The sequence below is a fragment of the Lynx rufus genome, unplaced genomic scaffold (genome assembly GCF_022079265.1).
Source record: "Lynx rufus isolate CCGP_SWC_20201006 ecotype Redwood Valley unplaced genomic scaffold, mLynRuf1.p SCAF_9, whole genome shotgun sequence".
NCBI lineage: Eukaryota > Metazoa > Chordata > Mammalia > Carnivora > Felidae > Lynx > Lynx rufus.
In genome coordinates, this window is record NW_025814897.1 from 96,691,844 (window position 1) to 96,712,734 (window position 20,891).

Genomic DNA, 20,891 nt, shown 5'->3' on the forward strand with positions numbered 1-20,891 from the left:
CTCAAGGCTCTGCGCAGGCTGAGGCCTAGGTAGCTTCACTCACTGCCCAAGCACCGGAACGTCTAGGGTCCACGGCGGAGTTCAACAAATATTCCATGGAACGCCCGTAAAACAAACAAAATAACTCTCACAGGGGAAGGATGTTTTGAGGATGGCCTCGCCTTAACCTGGAAAGGCTGTTCCATGGGTGCAAACAGGCAGACATTTGCCAAGTAACCTCCGTGACTCTAAGTGCTTCAAAATCGGGAAACTGAGGCCGGGAGGCAGAGGGAGGGGCGTCTCTGCTTCAGCCGCGCCCCGGCGGGGGTCGGCACCGGGAGGGGCGGGGGCGGGGAGGGGGTCCCGGTGCGCCCGCTACACGGAAGCCGGGCGCCGGAGGGCGGGTCCGGGCGGAGGAAGAGGCCCCGGGGCGCAAGGCTCCGCCGCGCCAGCGCCCGCCTCCCCAGCGCGGCTCCGGGGCTGCGGTCCCGCCTTGCAGGGCAGCCCTCCACGCGGGCTCGGGGATCGTCCGCAGGCGTCCACGCCTCCGTCTCGCAGCCCCGGGCCGGCTCGAGCGTCCTCGTCCCGGAAGCTCCGCCGTCTCGTCTCGCGAGGCTCCGCCGCCCGCCCAGGCCTCGGCCGTCCCACCGCGGCGTCCGCCCCTGGCGCAGCGCGGAGGCTCGGTGGCGCGACGGCCGGAGCCGCGGCCCTGCGCTCCCGCTCGGCCTCCGCCCGCGCCGCCCGTCCGCCGGCCTGCGCTGTCGCGGGGAGCGAGGTGAGCGCCCGGCAGAGCCCGGCCACTTGGGGAGGGGAGGGGCTGCGTGGAGCAGTGTTTAACCGCGGGAGCCTCCTGGGGTTCAGGGCCGCTGGCCGTCACCCGTCACTTGGCGTGCGGGCTGGCTTCAGGACTGGGAGACTGCGTGCGAGGAGCTGTAATAACACTTCACTGAACTGCAGCCATGAGCCAGGCTTTGTTCTAAGCGCTTTATCTACTTCTAGCCTCGCTGCTGCCCTGCTCGGCAGGTGAGGAAACTGCCTTACAAAGTGGAGGAGCTCACACCCGCTGGCAGGAGGTGACTGCCGTCCCTGGCACCTGCGCTTCCCTCCCTCTGGTGTGAAGACCGGCCCCTGGAGCTCTGCCCGGGTGCCTGCCTACACGTGGGAGACCCCCAGGCGTCCTTCTTTTAGTCCCCACCCATCATCCGCTCCAGACCACCAAATAATCTGTCCTTTACCCCAGCTGTCGTCAACCACCACAAGACCCCTGGGACTCCCCACTCTTTCTGCCTTTTTTGTTGTTGTTTAAGTTTATTGTTTACTTGGGGGGGGGCAGAGAGCGAGGGAGACAGAGACTCCCAAGCAGGCTCCACACTGTCAGCACGGAACCCACCAACCCTGAGATCATGACCTGAGCCAAATCAAGAGTCGGACACTTAACAGACTGAGCCACTCAGGTGCCCCCAGGCTCCTTCTGCTTTAAGTCAGAAAATTTTAACCTGATTTTTGGAAATCGAGGTCAGCAAGGATAGAAAAAGAACGTTGGTGACCCTTAGGCTGTAGAATGAACTCCCATAAGCTGTTGTCAAGTACAACCCCTGACACTGAATAGATCCTTAACAGAATTTACTTGTTGAAGGCTTTGCCCACATGGTTACAACCAGTAAGGGACACAGGAAGCGGGGAATGTATAAATGTAAAGGAAGGGGCAGATGGAGAACGGGAAGGATCTCGACTCCCAGTTCATTTCCCCTGCTACGAAAAGCCCTCGAACAGGTGCTCAATGCTTTCAAATGCTTTTGTCTTTTTTGCAGATGTTCACTCTGCCTCAGAAGGAATCCAAGGCACCTACCACCTGTCCAGGCCCAGCCTCCACACAGGACCTGGACAGTAACCATGGGGATGGTCTGGAAAGAGAATGCTCTAGAAAACCAGACTGGAAGCTGCCAGAGTTCTGTGGAGTGGGTGATCCTACCGCCACAGCGTCCTCTGACAGCTCCCACCTGTCCTCTAGAGGAAGCATCATTAAATGGTTCTGGGACTCAGCTGAGGAGGGCTACCGGACCTACCACATGGACGAGTATGATGAGGATAAGAACCCCAGTGTGAGTGAAATCCCTGTTCCCGCTGGAACCCAAGGTGGGATACTCTACTTTGACCACTAGGCAGGCGCCCAGCTTGCTCTTGTCAGGTTGGAGTTACAGTCCTCTGACCTCCAAGAAGGCTTCTGCTGTAGCTTAGAGAGTCCCCGGTTCGTTGTCTGGATCAGAAAACGGCCCGTTAATGATTGAGGGGACCCTAATTTGTGAGGGAGGAATTCAAGAATCATGGAGAGCTCCCCTGTGGATTCTGACCACAGCCCATCGACCATGCAACTTGAGAGCTGGGACACGACTAGAGGTCAGGCTGCAGCCGTCTCACTTAGGGGTTGTGTATTCTTTTTTTTTTTTTTTTTTTCAACGTTTATTTATTTTTGGGACAGAGAGAGACAGAGCATGAACGGGGGAGGGGCAGAGAGAGAGGGAGACACAGAATGGGAAACAGGCTCCAGGCTCTGAGCCGTCAGCCCAGAGCCCGACGCGGGGCTCGAACTCACGGACCGCAAGATCGTGACCTGGCTGAAGTCGGACGCTTAACCGACTGCGCCACCCAGGCGCCCCAGGGGTTGTGTATTCTTGAACTAATTTATTTAATTTCTTCGAACCTCAGTTCCCCTCTAAGTTGAGATGACGATGTCTGTTCTATAGCAGAGTCACAATTAAATACGAGGTATGTTACTAGCACAGCACTACTGAATAGAGCACCCACTACATGGTAGCTGCCATTATTACTATTCTCTGTCCCAATTAACCTGTTTCTGATAATATCTTCAGAGGGCAGAGAGCTGTCACAAATAATCCTGTAATAATCTTTGTTAAGCATCTAATCGGGGGCAGGGCACTAGGTCCAGCGCACACTCAAGGCTTCTAATGAACAGAATATGGGGGTGTCACATCCTGCAAGAATCGGTCATAAAGTCTGTGGCTTCCCTCTTGGGTACTCACGGTGTCTCGTCCTCTTTCTCGGACCTCCTGCCCTGGGGGAAGCCAGCTGCCCTTTCACGAGGCAGTGCTGTGGGGAATCCCGTGTGGCGAGGGACTGAGGCCTGCCAACAACCGTGTGAACGAGTCTGGAAGTGGATCCTTCCCCCAACAGAAGATCCTTTCTAGATGGGGTTCTGGGTGGGGGGCTTCCTGGAGGAGATGGCATTTGAATGGAGCTTTAGAAATGGGAAGACGGGACCAGGGAGCTGAGTGAAGGTAGGGCTCGAACAAGGGCAGGGAAGGGTGTTTGGAAGGGCAGGTTCACTCCGGCTTTGCTTTGCTGCCTCCGTGGGCTCCTCGGGCTTTCTTTTGGGACCCCTCGGCTCTGTTGACCCTGCCTCCATATCTCTGTCTCCAGGGCATCATTAACATGGGCACCAGTGAGAACAAACTCTGCTTTGACCTGCTGTCCAGGCGGGTAAGTCCCGGTGCTCCTCTGGGTGATATCACCAGTTCCCAGGGAACTGTTCTCTCTTGGACTTTCCCCGAATGCTTCCCTGACAAGAGCCTGCTGCTCACCTGAGGTCAGGAGACCGGCTTCCACATCTGCCTCGGGGGCAACTTTCTCTGTGATCTTGGGCAAGTCACTTCCCTGTTCTGACCCTGCTTCTTGAAGACCTCCTCCCCATACTTGGTGCCTCCTGCTGGCTGGGTCCCTACTCTGAGTGGGGAGCACTCAGCAAGGTGAGGTCAGTATTTAACACCTGGCTCTGGGGTAAGGAGGACTCTGATTTGTGGCTTTTGCCAATTCCCATAGTGTAAATACTCCCACCGTGGCTGGTTTCAAGGTACGGATGTGACATCCCTGCAGACAACTTGGGAAAAGTGGTGTTAGAGGCACCCATGAGGTAGTGTCCCCACTGTCTAGACACATAGATGGAAGTAACCTCGAGGGCACATGTAAAAATGTAGTAACATAGGGGCACCTGGGTGGCTCAGTCGGTTAAGCGTCCGACTTCAGCTCAGGTCATGATCTCGCGGTCCGTGAGTTCGAGCCCCGCGTCAGGCTCTGGGCTGATGGCTCGGAGCCTGGAGCCTGTTTCTGATTCTGTGTCTCCCTCTCTCTCTGCCCCTCCCCCGTTCATGCTCTGTCTCTCTGTGTCTCAAAAATAAATAAACGTTAAAAAAAAAAATTTTTTTTAAATTTAGTAACATAACCAGAAACGGTGATGTTTGAGTTATTACCTTGGTTTTTAATGCACTTTACTTATTTATACATTTATATAATTTAATTTTTTTAAATGACTTTTTTTTTTTTTTAAACACAGCTTGTAAAATTCCTGGAAACTTAATTAAGCAGATTTCTTGAGCTGGTATGAGCCCTCTCTAGCAAACCGCTGGAAATACCTGGGAAATGTGTCTCCCAAGGCCACGGAGTCAGAGTTGGGGATTGTAGACAGAGTGACGTCTAACCCAAAAGAACTTCTTTCCAGAGGTGACAAATCCAACACCTAAGGGAAGAGGAATGTAGGGAATGGGTTCAAAAGGCGCGTTCTCCCTGACGCCAGGTCCCCGCTGCACTGTCTAAAACAAATAAAATGTGAGCCACATATATAATTGAAACTTTTCTATTAGATAAGTAAAAAGAAACTGGTAGATTCATCTTAATAACATATTTAGCCCATTATATTCAAAAACAGGACCATTTCAACATGTAATCAATAGAAAAAAATGATAATATTTTGCATACTGTTTTTTTTTAATTTTTCTTTTTAATGTTTGTTTATTTTTGAGACAGAGACAGAGCATGAACGGGGGAGGGTCAGAGAGAGAGGGAGACACAGAATCTGAAACAGGCTCCAGGCTCTGAGCTGCCAGCACAGAGCCTGACGCGGGGCTCGAACTCACGGACCGCGAGATCGTGACCTGAACCGAAGTCGGACGCTTAACCGACTGAGCCACCCAGGCGCCCCACTGCATACTGTTTTCATATCAAGCCTTCAAAATCCAGCGTGTCTCCATTGAGGCCAGCCACATTCCACGTGCTCTGTAGGCAGCTGTGGCGGACGGACTCCATACTGGACAGCCAGCTCTATGGGATCAGGGAGAGGGAAGAGGCTGGAGTTATATACAAGGGGCTCATTGCCCTTTTTCTTCGGGTCCTCCCCCCAAGACCCCTGCCTTTCCTTGACATTGTGTATGTGATGCCCTGGAGTTCCTAACCCAGCACCTGGTCATGGTGGGGATGGTCTAGACACAGCCACACTTTCCGGAGTGTAATGTTGAGCAGAGCCTGCAGGCCGAGTCCCTCCAGAAGTTGGAGCCAACACCGAAGTGATGGCACCCGATTCCGGGACCCCTTCTGTCACCCCAGGGAGAAGCTGAGTAGCGCGACCTCCTATCACGGCCTCCACAGATCCACCCCTCTGGGTTTTTTAGACGGCAGTGTTGTATAAAGAGCACTGGATTAGAAGGCAGACATTCTGGGTTTTGTCTCAGCTCTGCCACTTGCTAGCTGTGTGACCTTGGCTGAGTCACCTCACTTTTTTGAGCCTCAGTTTCCTCATCTGCAGAACGGGCAGGAGAATGCTGTGCCTGTGCTGTGTCACAGTTTCTCTGATGAGCAGACCGAGCCCAGGCTTTAACGGCCCTGGTGCTGGGTGGATGCGGGTCAAGTGCTGGCGGTCACCCTGAGGATGCGTGGCCCTCAGTCCTGCTCTTCCCTCTGTCCCCAGCTGAGTCAGAGCGACATGCTGCGGGTGGAGCCATCTCTGCTGCAGTACCCTGACTGGAGGGGACATCTGTTGTAAGTAGTTGCCACGAGCCAGTGGTTCTCCGTCTGGGCTGGTTTTGCTCCCCAGGGGACAAAGGACATCTGGAGACATTTTTAGTGGTCATAACTGGGTGGGGGGGGGCTGTCACTGGCATTTATCGGGTAGAGACAAGAGATGCTGCCAAGCCTCGTACAATGCCCGGGGTAGCGCCCACAACAACTAGCCCGCCCAAAGGTGAGTGGGGCAGGTGGAGGGGGCCTGCCTCAGGCTGAGGGCCGGTCCCGGGGACCTGGCGATCGCGGGGTCTCCTGGAGCGTCTGCAGGGAACTCGTACCTCTGCCAGTCCCAGCCCAGCTCAGGAGCTCCCAGCTTGGCTTCCCTGGGTCTGAGGCGTGGGGAGGGCCTTCAGGCATGGGGTCTTTGTCCCTGCTTTCTCGGTAGTCTTAGAGGAACCAGAACTAGCACTGGGGGCGAAGGGGGGCTGGCTAACGCATTTTCCTCCTGGAAAGATGGGAGGTGGTACCTAATACTAATCGGAGTTTGTCCTCGTTGAGCACTTGCTAGGGGCCACCTGCTGTTCTAAGGACTTAGTGGCCAAGCAGGACTGGATTCCAAAGTGCATGTTCTTCTAGTAATTAGGATGGTGGGTCCTAGAGACAGGCCACTGGCATGAGTGGAGTCTGCCGCTTACCAGCAAGTGACTGATTTCCTTCAAGCCTCCGTTTCTTTGTCTGTAAAATGGGAATAATAATAATAGCATCATAGAGTTGTCATGAAGATTAAATGAGTAAAATTCCCCCAAGTAACTCCTGCATCATGTAAATGCTCAATAACCGTTAGCAACAGTAACTATGATGACAGTTATTGTTATAACATTATTATCTGCTAGATTTACATGCAGATAGAGTGTTACTTTTGATATTCCTCCCCTCCCCTACCCCTGGATCCTACCCAGTCCAGCTGATCAGGTGGGTCGGGGGTCCTAGAACTACAGAGAAGGCAGGTTTTTATGCCTGTGGGTGGTGGTGGGGTGGGGGGCCCCGAGATGTGGAGACAGCACTGGCCTCACTGCCCTCGTGAGAAAGTGGAGAAGGATAATGGCAGTTATCTGAAGATTCACCAGGGGACCTTTGGGATGGACTGTGGGTTGGGGACCCTCTGACAAGTGTCCATCTCTGTCCAAACTTTAGCCTCCGGGAGGAAGTGGCCAGATTCCTCTCTTTCTACTGCAAGAGCCCTGCACCCCTGAAACCAGAGAATGTGAGTAGCCCCCTCCTCTGCCTTCTGCTCTTCTGCCCACCTCCCCCAATTTTTGACTGGCCAGGGGTAAGGTAGGGCTGGGATCTGCCTTTCACTCAGTTTTGACTTGTTTCCAGGTGGAATTAGGAATACCCCCTCCCCCTTTCCTCCTCACCCTAGATATTTAGGATATAACTGGGATGTAATTTCTGCTCCACTTGGTTCTGTGGTTCCTTGTTGCCTCGACACCTTTGGGCAAGACCCTCTAAGCGACCAGCTCCCTCTTCCTTGCTCTGTTGATCCAGAGCATCGACCAAAGAATAAGCCACCCAAATGCGCCTGGCTGTTAGTCAGGAGGGGCCTGTGGCTGCCTCTGGTGACTGTGCTGTGACAGAGCCCCAGAGGGCCCCGAGGTGGGGCCTGGCCGTCCCTCTGTGCCAGCCTGGATACAGCCATAGGCCCTTGCTTCCACTTGCACAGGTTATTCATCTTCCTTGTGTGGATGTGTCACCCTCAGGTGGTGGTTCTGAACGGCTGTGCTTCTCTCTTCTCTGCTCTGGCCACAGTGCTGTGTGAGGTGGGGGGTAAGTAAACTGTGGGCTGCTCAACACTGGGGGCTGCCCTCCGCCTGCCGTGTCCACAGCCGCCTGTCTTTGCAGGCTGCACCGGAATGCTTTGGGCCATAGTAGACTGCTAGACGGCAGGGGGCGAATTGGCACTTTGACAAGATACCGGATGTTGGCAGTTTCAGGGGAGGTCAATTGATGCCAGGGTTCTGGGCTTCTCTCTGCCATGACTTTGGTTTTTCCTGTCGTGTGATGCTATGGCCTCCTTACATGACGGTGTGTCCTAAGGCAGGAAGGAAGGGATGAGGTGGTGCCTTGCCTGTGTCTTTTTTATTGGGAGGGTGCAGGGCTTTCCCAAAAGAGTCGCAGCAGGGCTCCCCTTATGTCTTACTGGCCAGAACTGACTCTCAAACCCGTTCCTGAAGCAGTCCCTGAAAAACGGGATTAAGAACCACGGTTGGCTTAAACCAAACATGGTTTATCCTCAGGGGCTGGGGAAAGGCCATCTTTCCTTCCCTCCCACCTTCCTCGGACTTATTGCTGGCCATATCTGGGAAATCTGATGCTCTCTTCGCAAGAAAGTTGGAGTGGCTGTTGAGTAGGCCACCAGCAGTGTCTGAAACAGGAGCCAAAGTCAGATTGAGAACGGGTCACGGTCAGGGGTTATCGTTGCCAGAACAGAGAGACCAGACCTACTCACCGTAGCTTAACTGGTAGTGATTATACTGGTAACAATTACTGACCGAATACCGTGTTGCAGGCACTGGCCTAAGGCTTTACACCTAGTCCGTCATTTAATCCTCAGTACCTCCCTCGGAGGCAGGTTCTGTGTCAGCCCCATTTCACAGATGAGGACATGAAGGCACAGGGGGTTAAGTAACCTGTCAAATTCACACACACACAGAGCTCGTAACCAGGATTCGAACCACAAAAAGAAGATTCATTGCAAGGATATAATAGGCAATTTCCTACCCATTCTAGAACAGTCAAGAACAGGATTGGTGTCACACTCTCCATCTCTCATTGGGGTATATAGTTCCTCTTCCTCCCCTTTTTATATGCGAGCCTCTCTCCGGACCTTTCTCAGCTCCCGCCTGGCCCAGTGTAGCTGCCCCAGCTCCCACTGCACGTGACCTTTCTGTCCAGGTGCTCATTCTCATCTGATGAGCGTCTGTGCTTCCTAGAGCAAAGTCATGGGAGAGAGCACGTGATGGGCTTCTGGCCAGCCAGTGGATGGGCTCGCTTGGGTGCCTTGTTTACCTCCCGTCCACTCCCTGCGGCTGGGGTAGGGAACATGTAGGACGAAGGCTGTCCCTCCCAGAGCTGCGAGTGGGGCAGGCGGGGGGAGGGGAAGGCGGCCTGACCATGTGTCCTCCCCAGAACTGGAGGCATGCCTTTGCCTCTGCATTACGATAGACCTTGGCGGTCATCACCAACCACCCCCGCCCCCATCCACAGCTGGGGTCTTCTGGATGATATCCCCTCCCCAGCATGCCGTCTCAGCCTTTGGTTCCAATGTGCCCAGAGGGGGAAAATCCACTCCTCCTGAACCCACTCTGTCTCTGGGCAGTTTTGTCTGCTCTCAAGTGTGTCCGTTTGTCCAGCCCAGATCACCCTGCAGCTTCAACTCCGTGGATCCCTGTCTTCTTGGAGTGACCCAGCACGTTGAGTGCTTTAGAGGGATCCTCTGAGGTTCAGTTTGCTCATCAGTGAAGTTACTGACATTACAGAGTGATAGCGAGGACCAAATGAGCTAACACGCAAGTGCGTGTTTAACACAGTTCCCAGCATGTAGTAAGTATTGAGTAAATGTTGGCTATTGATTATCAGCAAAGGGACTGATCTCAGTGGATCCAGTATTAGAGCTTGAGAGTTGAGAGACACAGTGTGCCTCCACTGTTCCCCTGAGGACGTGGAAGTCTGGGAGAGGTGTGGAGCCCGTGGATGGGGGGATTGGGGCATTCGGGCCAGAGAGTGACAGACCCTGGCCCACTCCTGCCCTCAGAGGCGTTCCTGATCCCTGCCCCTTACTATGGAGCCATCACACAGCACGTCTATCTCTATGGCGGCGTCCGACTGGTCTGTGTCTATCTGGACAGTGAGGTAAGAGCTCCTGGGACCCCAGGCAGGACCCACGCCTTCCTATAGATGAAGACTTTTCTCTCTATGAATTTGAGGGTGGACATGGGAAGAAGTCCATGCTGAGGGCTTTGGGGTTATGGCTGCAAGGAAGTGGAGCCTTCTGTTGCCCATGACTGTCCATACCTGGGTTCCCCAGGGGTTCTCCAAGTCCTGGTTTTGAGAACTCTGGGGTCAGTGTAGAAGCCAAGGGCAGCCCCAGGGAGACTACATCAAAATGGTGAGGTGAGGATGGGGCAGAGAAGACCTCAACATGAAAGTTCTTGGACCCCAATCAGAGTATCTCTCGGGCCTCTTCCCAACTAAGAGTGATGAAGTGTCCCTGATGTGATGGGGTGGGGGTTGGTGGCAATGAAGAGAGTGAGCCTATCTGTGTTTTTTTTTCAGAAACTGCACTGGGGAGGCTAGAGATGACAAGGGCCCTGGAGAGGCCCCAGAAGTTCAGGTTTAGGGGATCCCTGAATTTGGCTGGTGGCTTTTCTCCATCTTTGTCTAGGTCACTGGGCTGGACACACGCCCCTTCCAGCTCACAGTGGAGAAGCTGGAGATGGCCCTGCAAAGAGCTAATTTTGAGGTCTGGAGGTCATATCAAACCCAAGGCTGGGAGTGGGTGGGTCTAAGCAGGACAACAGACTTCCTGTGGCTGATCTCATCCTGGGAGTGGGTTGGCACTCCCTGATGGGGATGGGGTGTCGGGGGGTCAAGTAGGAGCCTGCCCAAGGAGGGTCTTCTCACTGGAGAAAGACCCTGAGACCTCTGTGTACAGAGTCAACCAGGGAACTTGATTAACAACCCCGCCTCTACCACCCTATTTTGATTTTGTGGTCAGGTGTGGAACCTAGCCGTCTGTAGTTGAGCAGTCTCCCTGATGATTTGAGGACATGATTCTCCTCTTGCCTTGAGGGGACCTCCTGAAGAAAGGCAGAGACAGGGGCGCCTGGGTGGCGCAGTCGGTTAAGCGTCCGACTTCAGCCAGGTCACGATCTCGCGGTCCGTGAGTTCGAGCCCTGCGTCGGGCTCTGGGCTGATGGCTCGGAGCCTGGAGCCTGTTTCCGATTCTGTGTCTCCCTCTCTCTCTGCCCCTTGCCCGTTCATGCTCTGTCTCTCTCTGTCCCAAAAATAAATAAATGTTGAAAAAAAAAATTAAAAAAAAAAAAAAAAAGAAAGGCAGAGACAAGTACTACTCCTTTCTAGTGGTTCCTTTCTAGTCCGAGGTCATTAATGCTGTACATGTAGGAATTCTAAAAGTGAAAATCCCCACCTGTTATTCTGCCAACAAAGGCAACCTTTACCCTTTGGGCATATTTGCCTCTGGGCTTTGTTCTCTGCCTTTGTTTCCTTTCCTGGTTGACCCCATGCTACAGACGTGTAATTCTCTGCCCTTGTTCACTCCACATTGGGTGGTGAACACATTCCCATCACATTTCCCTGGGAGCCTGCCCAGCAACCAGCCCCATCTAGGGGGACCGTGTGGCTCTGGCCTTCAGGAAGAGCTGAGGGTTTCCTGCCCCACTGATGGTTTCAGGGTGTGAAGGTCAAAGGCCTCATCCTCATCAACCCCCAGAACCCTCTGGGTGACATCTACTCCCCAGGAGAGCTACGGGACTACTTGGAATTTGCCAAGAGGTGAGGCACCTTGCAGTCCCCCCACAAAACGTGCCGGCAGATCAGGAAACTGACGCGGGCTTTGGTACAGGCCCTTCTACCCTGTTCCCTCCACTGTGGGCTCCCACCCGCTTTGGTCCTTCCCCAGCAGTGGGGTGGGGAAGCAGGGATTCGTGGGATGCCGCTTCTCTTTCTTTCTCTCTTTCTTGTTATAACAACAGCTGTCATTCAGTGTATAGGCTCTAGGGGCCAGGTACCCTGCTAAGCGCTTCATGTGCTGTGTCTCCTGTAATCCTCCCAGTCACCCTATTATCGCACTGTCATTATCCCCCGTTTGCTGAGCAAGGAGTGGAGCCAGACTCGAATCTGGGTCTGTCCGTACGTAACTGTTTTGCACTTATTCGTGTCCTTTGTGGAGGTGCCCATGGCCTCTCCGCCTCTCCCAGACAGTGCTTCGAAAGCCCCACTGCCGTCTGCTTTGTGTGTGCGGCTTCCTGTTTGAAGAAACAGGCACAAGAAGGGTGTCTCTGGAAGAAAGTTTGGTAACCCTGGGCCAGACTGTGGTCCCCTTGGATTTCTGATTCATTGCTTCCCCCACCCCGGGGGACCTATTTGGCCTGCAAACCAAGCTCTCTCCTCCAGGCACAAGCTGCACGTGATGGTGGATGAGGTCTACATGCTGTCCGTGTTTGAGAAGTCGGCGGGGTACCACAGCGTCCTAAGCCTGGAAGGGTGAGGCTGCCCCACCAAATCTGACTCTGCCAGCCCCCCAGGCCCCCACGGTGCCCCGGCCCCTTGTGGCTCGGCCCTCAGGATGTGGCCTAAGTTCATTTCCTCTCACGTCCAGCTAATCCCACCGTCCTCAGATCCCCTAAGGAGAACATGGGAAGCCAGGCTGCATCATGGGTTTTCACATTGTTCTGTGGGGTTTCTGTAGAGCCCCAAGGAGGGGCCGGGCCATAGGATTCCTGGTGGGGGGGAGGGTGGTGCTGCGAGGGTGGGAACTGGCCTTCTTTGCTGTTTTCCAGAGTAGCTCTAGCTTTATCCATTCATTCACTCACTTACTCACCCATTCATTTACCCTTTCATTCATTCATTCATTTACTCAGTCGTTCACTCCCTCCCTCATTCACTCCCTCCCTCATTCACTCACTCCCTCATTCACTTACTCCCTCCCTCCCTCCCTCCTTCCACTCACTCCCTCCCTCACTCATTCCCTCCCTCAGTTGTTTGTTCCCTCACTCCCTCACTCGTTCACTGCCTCACTCGTTCACTGACTCACTCGTTCACTTCCTCACTCATTCACTCACTCATTCACTTACTCCCTCACTCACGCATTCACTCCCTCAGTTGGTCGCTCAGCAAATCCTTCTGCAGCCCCAGGCACGTGCCAAGCACTTCCAGCTGTTTGGGCTCTTTCACTGGATTTGGTATAAGCCAAACATTTGTGGCTAAAACAGCTCTGGAGACTCTTAGACCAGATCATCTGTAAAGTCTGCAAATCCGACATTCAGAGATTCTAACAGTTCCTGATACTTGTTCAGACCTGCTGACCCTGTGAAGTCCTTTCCATTGGTTCTCTCGGCTAGTCCTCATGAGGCCAGGTAGACGGTTGTCGCTTCTGTTTGTTTATGGGTTAGGAAAGTGAGACACAGAGAAACAGTGACTTGCATCTACTCTGTGCCAGACATTGTGCCAGGCGCTGGGATACAACAGTGAGCAGGAAAGGCATAGGCCCCTCTTGGGTGGAACTTCTATCTCTAGCCAGGAAAACGTTAGCAGCTAAATACACAGTGCTTTGATTGTGGCTGTGATAAGTGCTAAAAAGGAGAAGTCTGGGGAGCTGTGAGGGGATCTACTTAGGGTCCTCCATTGGCCCCGCCTACAGGGAGGTGGTCAGAGAAGTGTGTTTGAGGAAGTAGAACTCGAGCTATGCTCCGGATCAGGGATTGGCAAATGTTTTTTGGATCAGATGGCAAATATTTAAGGCTTTATAGGCCATACGGTCTCTCCCTCAGCTGCCATACAGCATGAATGCAATCATGGACGGTATGCACAGGAAGAAGCATGGCTGTGTTCCAGTAAAGCTTTATTTACGGAAACAGGCAGTGGGCTGGGTTTAGCCTGCAGGCTACGTCTGCCGACTCTTGCTCTAAAGGATGTGTAGGAATTGCTGATTCAAGAGATGAGACCGGAGCTTCACACAAGAACCGGAACCGAATTCGTCCACCCATCTCATTTGTTCAGCCGAACGTGTGTGAGCCTTTGTGGTGGATCTGTGTTCCCATGTTCCCACACTGTGCTCTCTGCAGGTTGCCTGACCCCCAGAGGACCCATGTAATGTGGGCGACCAGCAAGGTAGGTTCCTGTATGGCCTCGGGGGTGTCGGGGAGGTGAGAGGGCAGAGAGGTGGGTGGAACCAGCTTCCTGTGTGGCGGGATGGCCACCGGGTTCCTTTCTCCTGCAGGACTTCGGGATGTCTGGGCTCCGCTTCGGCACGCTGTACACAGAGAACCGGGACGTGGCCACTGCGGTGGCTTCCCTCTGCCGCTATCACGGCCTCAGTGGCTTGGTCCAGTACCAGATGGCACAGCTGCTCGGGGACCGTGGTGACTGCCTGGGCCCCGTCACTTGAGAACTGGGGGGAAGGTTGTAGTCAGTCGGGGACTGGCCAGGCATCATGGGTGCTTCTGTCATGAAAAGAATTCAGGGTGGTGTTTGGAAGTCCCAGTGACCTGACTCGGGCACTCCCTGGCTGTGTGGCACCTTCCTTCGCCTCCCCAAACCTCAGTTAGTGTGACTTGTGAATTAGCGATAGCACCTGGCGTAAAGAGGCGCTTGGTCAGCGTGAACCCATTACTATTAGCTGTGAGCACTTAGAAAAAGTAGAAGCTACAGAGGGAAAATGGTTATAAGGCAAGTCTCTCTCTGTGAGCATCTCAGTGTAGACAGCAAAGGTGGTCTGTAATTGCCCCCGTTTATTGAGCCCTGCTAGATGTTCTCAGTGCATCAGCTCATTTGTCCCACCCCTGAATCCAGGAGCAGATATTCCTGTATTTTTCCTGGTATTTTGTAGATGAGGACAGGAGGACCAGATACCATACACCTGCTGTAGCAGCTATAATTAAAAAAAAATAGCGACACCATCAAGTGTCGGCGAGGGTGTGCAGCAGGTGGAACTCTCACGGGCCACCCTGGGAATGCAGGAAGGCACGGCCACTTTGCAAAGCAATTGGCCGTTGCTTACGAAGTTAAACACACGCTTACCAAACGGCCCAGCGATCTGTCCCCTAGCTCTTTACCCTTACGGTCACCCCAAACCCACAACGTGAATATTTATAGCTGCTTTGTTCACAATCACCCCACACTGGAACCCGCCCCCCGCAACGTCCTTGTGGGCATGAACAGGGGAACAGACTGTGGCCCATCCGCACAATGGAATACAACTCTGGCATAAAATCCAAGGCAACGCGGGCTGAGCTCAAAGGCATTGTGCTGAGGGAAACAGGCCAGTCTCAAAAGATGATGTGATGTGAAATTCTACTTATGTGACGTTCTGGAAAAGGCAAAAGTAGAGTGACGGAGAACAGGCCAGTGGTTGTGGGGCCATGGGGGAGACGGGACTACAAACAGCATGAGGGTGTTCTGTGGGGCGAGGGAACTGTTGGTGTCCTGCTTGGGGGGTGGGGGGGTGGGGTGGTTTACACAAATCTGCACATGTGTTAAAACTCATCAAACTGGACACCACGGAAAGTTAATAAAAAAAGGTGAGGATGGGGGGTGAAGTTGCCCAAGGCCCCACAAGTTGTCAGCAGACAGGCTGGGACCTGAACCTCAGCCTCTGTGAGTCGGAAGCATTGCTCTGTGAGTGGGCCATCCCTCGGGTAGGATCCACATCCTGAGGGACTTTGTGTCTGCGGGACAGGGAGCTGTCAGGCCAGGTATCTGGATTTCAGGTGCTTTGTACTGGCTATTGAATATTTCCATCGCCCCCATCATCCAGCTAGAGGAAGGGTCCTGGCCTTTTTGTTGTCAGTGTTTACACTCCTGGGACAGAGTGAAGGATTGATGAGAGTTTTGTGTTTTGGCCTCTCTTTGTACCCAGACTGGATCAACCAGGTGTACCTACCTGAGAACCATGCCCGGCTCAAGGCTGCCCACACCTATGTCGCAGGAGAGCTCCGGGCCCTGGGGATCCCCTTCCTCGGCCGTGGGGCAGGCTTCTTCATCTGGGTTGACCTGAGGAAGGTAATGCAGGTGGCGGGGCTGGTGCTGCAGGCTGGGAGGGAGTTTAGGCCTCCCTCCAGCAGGTGAGGGGCAGGGCTGTCCCATTTGCATCCTGAGCCCCTCCCCCCCCCCCCCCAGTACCTGCCCGAGGCCACCTTTAAGGAGGAAATGCTGCTTTGGCGCCGCTTTTTGGACAACAAGGTACTGCTGTCCTGTGGCAAAGCCTTCCAGTGTAAAGAGCCTGGCTGGTTCCGCTTGGTCTTCTCGGACAAGACCCACCGGCTTTGCCTGGGTAAGCGATCCCACCTCCTCACACACCCTTCGGTCTGCCTTCCCTCCTCCGGTCCCCGCTGTGGCTCCAGCAGCCTTAGCTCGTGCATCCTGCCGCCCAGCTATCGGTGCCAATGCGGCTGTCCCTTCTTCCCAGGGATGCAGAGGGTCCGGCAGGTGCTGGAGGGCAAATCCCAGGTGCCAGATGACCCCGCTTCCTGTCAGAGCCAGGAGTCAGGGAACCAGCGCAGGTGAGCTGGTCGTTGCCTGGTGACCGCAGGACCTGGCAGCTGCCACCAGTCTGACCCATTTGGGGCTGTGAAGACTGGCGGGGGCGAGCCGTTTGCCAGGAGGCTACCTGACTTGGCCTTGGCCCTGAAGAAGAACCATTGCTTGCCTCTCTCAGTGGCGGTGAGACTCCTCCAGCGGTGCTTTGACTCGGCCCCACCCCCTCTATTAAACAAGCCTGGGAGAAACTGGAAGCCTCGGTTGTAATTTGCTGAATGGAGGAGTCGCGACTGCTGCTAACCACAACCCTTAGGACCCACCCCTCCCAGGATGTGAGAACGAAACAACACGTGCCTTCTTTCTTCCTTCTTCTTTGTTGCCAGGGAAACAAGTTAGAGGAGCAACACATATGAGAGAGAATATGCCCCCGAAATAAACAAGAGTGATAATCCCCGAACTGCTAGGTGAAAGGAATTAATTCTGTATGTTCAGATTGTTCTCCCCACGTTAGGATGTGTGGGCCCTCAGTACACCTGGGACCTGGGACAGGCCTCCGCTTGGGCCGTGGTGAAGAGGACCCTGTGCTGGTGATCAGGAAGAACTTCTCTCCCTCCTCCTTCCTGGCAGGGAGCTGCCCTCACTGATGATCTCAAACCTGAGTGATCTAGCCATGACTGGGGGGGGGATACGGGCTAGACCTTGAACCAAGGCTTTCCACCCTACGCATGCAAAGGGCCACTCACCCCATCTCCAGGGGTGCTTTAGTCCAGGGCCCAGATGAGCTTTCTCAACTGATCTTAAAGCTTTGCGCTGAGGACCCTTCTCTGGTGTCTACGCTCCCGATAAGAAAAGCTGTCTCTTTCCTCGTTTCTGTTTTAAGAGAATGTCAGTGCGATCAGTGTTTCATTTCTGTAAACCGTGGTGCTCAGTTTAGGATTTGCTGTCCTCTATCTTTCTGCCTTTCATTTATTCATTTCTTCTCCCTGTCTTTTCTTGAATATGTTCCATGTGCCAGGTACTGTGCTGGCAGTTTCTATGCGTTATTTCTTACTTTAACAACCCTGGGAAGCTGATGTTATTATCCCCCATTTTAGAGATGAGGCCATGGAGTCTCAAAGACATGGAATGATGTTCCCAACGTCACGTAACTAAAAAGTATCAGAGCCGGGATTCAAAAAGTCAGATTGGTTTGGTTGAAAGTCCTGTGCTGTTTGTACTCTGTCACACCAGGTTCCAGCAAGATGCTCTGACTCTCTCCAGGCCTGAGAATCAGGCTTTGTGTTGTCATTGTCGCCCCCTTTAATTATTCTTCAGTGTCTTTGGCTAAGTATTGCTCCTGTCTATTCCCACTTCCAGGAAACATTGGTACTAGGATTTGCTGAGTCACTGGAAAGCCTTCAGGTTTACAGAGGATCAGAATGAGAATGGCCACATTGAGAGCTCTTTGCATGCCCTTCAAAAGCCTCCGTTGTGATGCTTGCCATTGCTTAGGGTCCCCCAGGGAAGGATCCAGGTGATACATTCCAGTTTAGAATTCTCAGAAGAATGACTCCTCCTTCTTCAGAGGGAATCTAAGCTGGCTTCCCAGCAGAGGCGGACTGAACCGGGAATTGGCCTGAATGTTTCAGTAGGCAGAAGAGGGGCCTACAATCCCAGCTGGCCTGTGCTGTGCTGATGGGCTGTGTTCCACGTGTATCTCTTTGTGAAGTGTGGGTCCGGCATATTCTACACCCATCTCATGTCCTCCCTAGTCACCTTTCTGCTTTGCTCTCTACTGCAGCCAGCCAGCCGTGTGTGCGCTTAGCCCAAGGGCACCTCAGCTGCTCCAAATGTCACTTTCTGGCACAGCCTTCTGGCACAGCCACTTGGGGCACATGTATACTGGGAGGTCTGAGGGAGTTCACACTTCTGGGGTGATCCTTGAGCGATGGGGGCTGGGGCAGGAACCAGTGGATAAATATCCCTCCCTGCAGTAGACAGTTCTGACGTTCTGCGTGGCTTCTTCAAGAGTCCTGCTGGGAGTGAGCCCCGGGTGCCCACGACAGTAGCCTGCTCTGTAACACACCCCTGGATGGGCTTTCTCTTTTCTCCTGGACTCATTCCGATTTCACTATTCCCTTAAGATTCCTTCCCAAAATAGTTACCTGCATCAAGCCTCTCTCTCAGGGAAGGGCAAGACAGAGGGCACATGATAGGTGAACAACATCCACCATGTGTTTTCTGAGCTCAAGCCATTTTCCCCCCCAACCCTGAGATGCAGGCCCAGGTTTGGGCACCAAGTGATTGGATTTCTGTGAGTCTTTGGGAGAACCCTCTACTGTTGGCAGTTACAGGGCGAAAGGTTTTTCATAGGGAAATAATATATTTCCCTTTCTCAATCGATGAGAATTTCTAAGTTATTCTCTTACTTAAGACTTGTTTACAAAAATGGTGAACACAGCTCATATTTAAACAGAAGGGTAGAGGGTTTATTGAATTTACTAGGAAGGGGAAGGGCAGATGTTTCAGGCATGACTCTAGCCAGGAGTTCAGATGATGCCATCAGATTTCGTGCTCGCTCTCGTATCCTCTATGTAGCCTCATTTTCAGACATGCTCCATTTAGGTGGTGGCAAGATGGCTTCCAGATAGCTCCAAGCGCCGTGCTCCTTGTAGCAGATACCTACAGGGTGTTTGAAGGATAGATACCCTTTCTTCCTCAGCATTCATATCTCTCCTGTTCCAGGAGGCCAACTGGCCTTACCTCGGTCACCCGTATTCCAGGGGAATGTGGTGCTCGGAGCCCAGGTTCTGTTCATCTGCCCACCCTGCTCTCCTAACACGTTGATGTTTCCCATTCGGGCTTCCTTCCTCACGGTCTCAATATGGCCCCAGAAGCTCCACACGTCACCCCCTCACCAAGTGCTTCCAGAGACAGAGAGGAGAGTATGTTTTCTGGTGCCTCCTTTTTGCTTTGTTTCAGTCATTTATTCGCTTATTTATTTAAAAAGATATTTGTGGGGCGCCTGGGTGGCTCAGTCGGTTGAGTGTTCAACTTCAGCTCAGGTCGTGATCTCCTGGTTTGTGGATTCGTGCCCCATGTCGGGCTCTGCACTGACAGTGTGGAGCCTGCTTCAGATCCTCTGGCCCCTTCTCTCTCTGCCCCTTCCCTGCTTGCTCTCTCTCTTTCAAAAACAAACAAACATTAAAAATAAATAAGGGGTGCCTGGGTGGCTTAGGGAGCATCCGACTTCAGCTCAGGTTATGATCTCACAGTTTATGGGTTCGAGCCCCACATCAGGCTCTGTGTTGATAGCTCGGAGCCTGGAGCCTGCTTCAGATTCTGTCTCCTTCTATCTTTCTGCCTCCACCGCTCATGCTTTGTCTCTCTCAAAAATAAATAAATGTTAAAAAAATTAAAATAAGTAAATAAGAAAGATATTTGTCAGGCTTCAAATGTGTAGGGGTTTGTTTTCCAAGTGAGCACTTTGCCAGATACTCTGAAATTATTCACATTCATACTTCCATTATTTATTTATTTTAAAAGTTTATTTTATTTTATTTTTTTTATTTTTTTTTTTATTTAAAAAAAATTTTTTTTTCAACGTTTATTTATTTTTGGGACAGAGAGAGACAGAGCATGAATGGGGGAGGGGCAGAGAGAGAGGGAGACACAGAATCGGAAGCAGGCTCCAGGCTCTGAGCCATCAGCCCAGAGCCCGACGCGGGGCTCGAACTCACGGACCACGAGATCGTGACCTGGCTGAAGTCGGACGCTTAACCGACTGCGCCACCCAGGCGCCCCTAAAAGTTTATTTTAGAGAGTGCATGCACACAGGGGAGGGGCAGAGAGAGGGGGAGAGAGAGAGAATTCCAAGCAGGGTCCACGTTGTCAGTGCAGAGCCTGATGTGGGGCTGGAACATAAGAACCTTGAAATCATGACCGGAGCCAAAATCAAGAGTCAGATGCTTAACCCACTGAGCCAGCCAAGCGCCCCAACATTCATACTTTTAGTATTTTCTTTACCCTTCTCTTAAGCATGGAAACACCCTTTTACATTTAACTCTTACTCCTTTATTTTCATCTCCTGTGACACTGTCGACTAGTATTTTAGTTAATGCCTAGGTGGTCTGTTTGTTCCTTCTTCCTCCAGAAACTGTGCTTTGGAGACTCATGACAACCCCAATTTAGGCAAAGACCAGGCAAAATAGAACTTCTACTTTAAAGTTTTTAAAATGGTTATTTATTTATTTTGAGAGAGAGAGAGAATAAGCATGAGCGAGGGAGGGTCAGAGAGAGAGGGAGAGAGAGAGAATAAGCATGAGTGAGGGAGGGTCAGAGAGAGAGGGAGAGAGAGAGAATCCTATGCAGTCTCCATACTATCAGCACAGAGCCCAACGCAGTGCTTGAACTCGGTAACTGTGAGATCATGACCTGAGCCAAAATCAAGAGTCAGATGCTTAACGGCCTGAGCTACCTAGGCGCCCCTTGTTTTTGTTTTTAGATTCTGCAAATAAGAGAGATCACCCAGTATTTGTCTTTCTCTGTCTGACTTATTTAGCACGATACCCTTGAGGTCCATCCATGGTATCACACGTGGCAAGATTTCATTCATTATTATGGCTGAATAATATTCCATTGTACGTGTATATATCCCCTTTTCTTTATGCACTCATCTATTGATGGACAAGTAGGTTGTTTCCATATCTTGGCTACTGTAAATAATGCTGCAGTGAACACAGGGGTAAACATCTAGTTTTTAATCTCCAAATCAGTCATTTTTATTTTTATAGTTTTATACAGTTACTATTTGTTATTGTTGCTTTAGTCAGCATTTGTTTTGATTTACCCATGAATTTATCAGT

The 20,891-nt window shown here is 52.4% G+C and overlaps 1 protein-coding gene and 1 long non-coding RNA gene across 8 annotated transcripts; one reads left to right on the forward strand and one right to left on the reverse strand.

The window, feature by feature from the left end:
• Window positions 1-415: 415 nt before the first annotated feature.
• On the forward strand, window positions 416-16,301 carry ACCS (1-aminocyclopropane-1-carboxylate synthase homolog (inactive)). Of its 7 annotated transcripts, XM_047070752.1 has the most exons (17): window positions 416-754; window positions 1,791-2,081; window positions 3,418-3,477; window positions 5,735-5,805; window positions 6,964-7,033; window positions 7,530-7,596; window positions 9,584-9,681; window positions 10,214-10,291; window positions 11,243-11,343; window positions 11,965-12,054; window positions 12,867-12,926; window positions 13,635-13,680; window positions 13,790-13,931; window positions 15,428-15,570; window positions 15,688-15,841; window positions 15,977-16,070; window positions 16,226-16,301. In XM_047070752.1, exons 2-17 carry the CDS (start codon window positions 1,791-1,793, stop codon window positions 16,254-16,256), a joined length of 1,596 nt encoding a protein of 531 aa, XP_046926708.1. In that variant the 5' UTR covers window positions 416-754; the 3' UTR covers window positions 16,257-16,301. The 7 variants fall into 7 exon arrangements, with proteins under 7 accessions (XP_046926708.1, XP_046926706.1, XP_046926707.1 ...); XM_047070750.1 differs by having other exon boundaries at window positions 15,688-16,070; XM_047070753.1 differs by lacking the exon at window positions 12,867-12,926 and having other exon boundaries at window positions 417-754.
• On the reverse strand, window positions 13,395-15,771 carry LOC124505033 (uncharacterized). Its single transcript, XR_006960561.1, has 3 exons — window positions 15,691-15,771; window positions 15,452-15,561; window positions 13,395-14,012 (listed from the first exon to the last, which is right to left on the reverse strand). It is a non-coding gene; the product is annotated as an uncharacterized LOC124505033 (long non-coding RNA).
• Window positions 16,302-20,891: the final 4,590 nt, after the last annotated feature.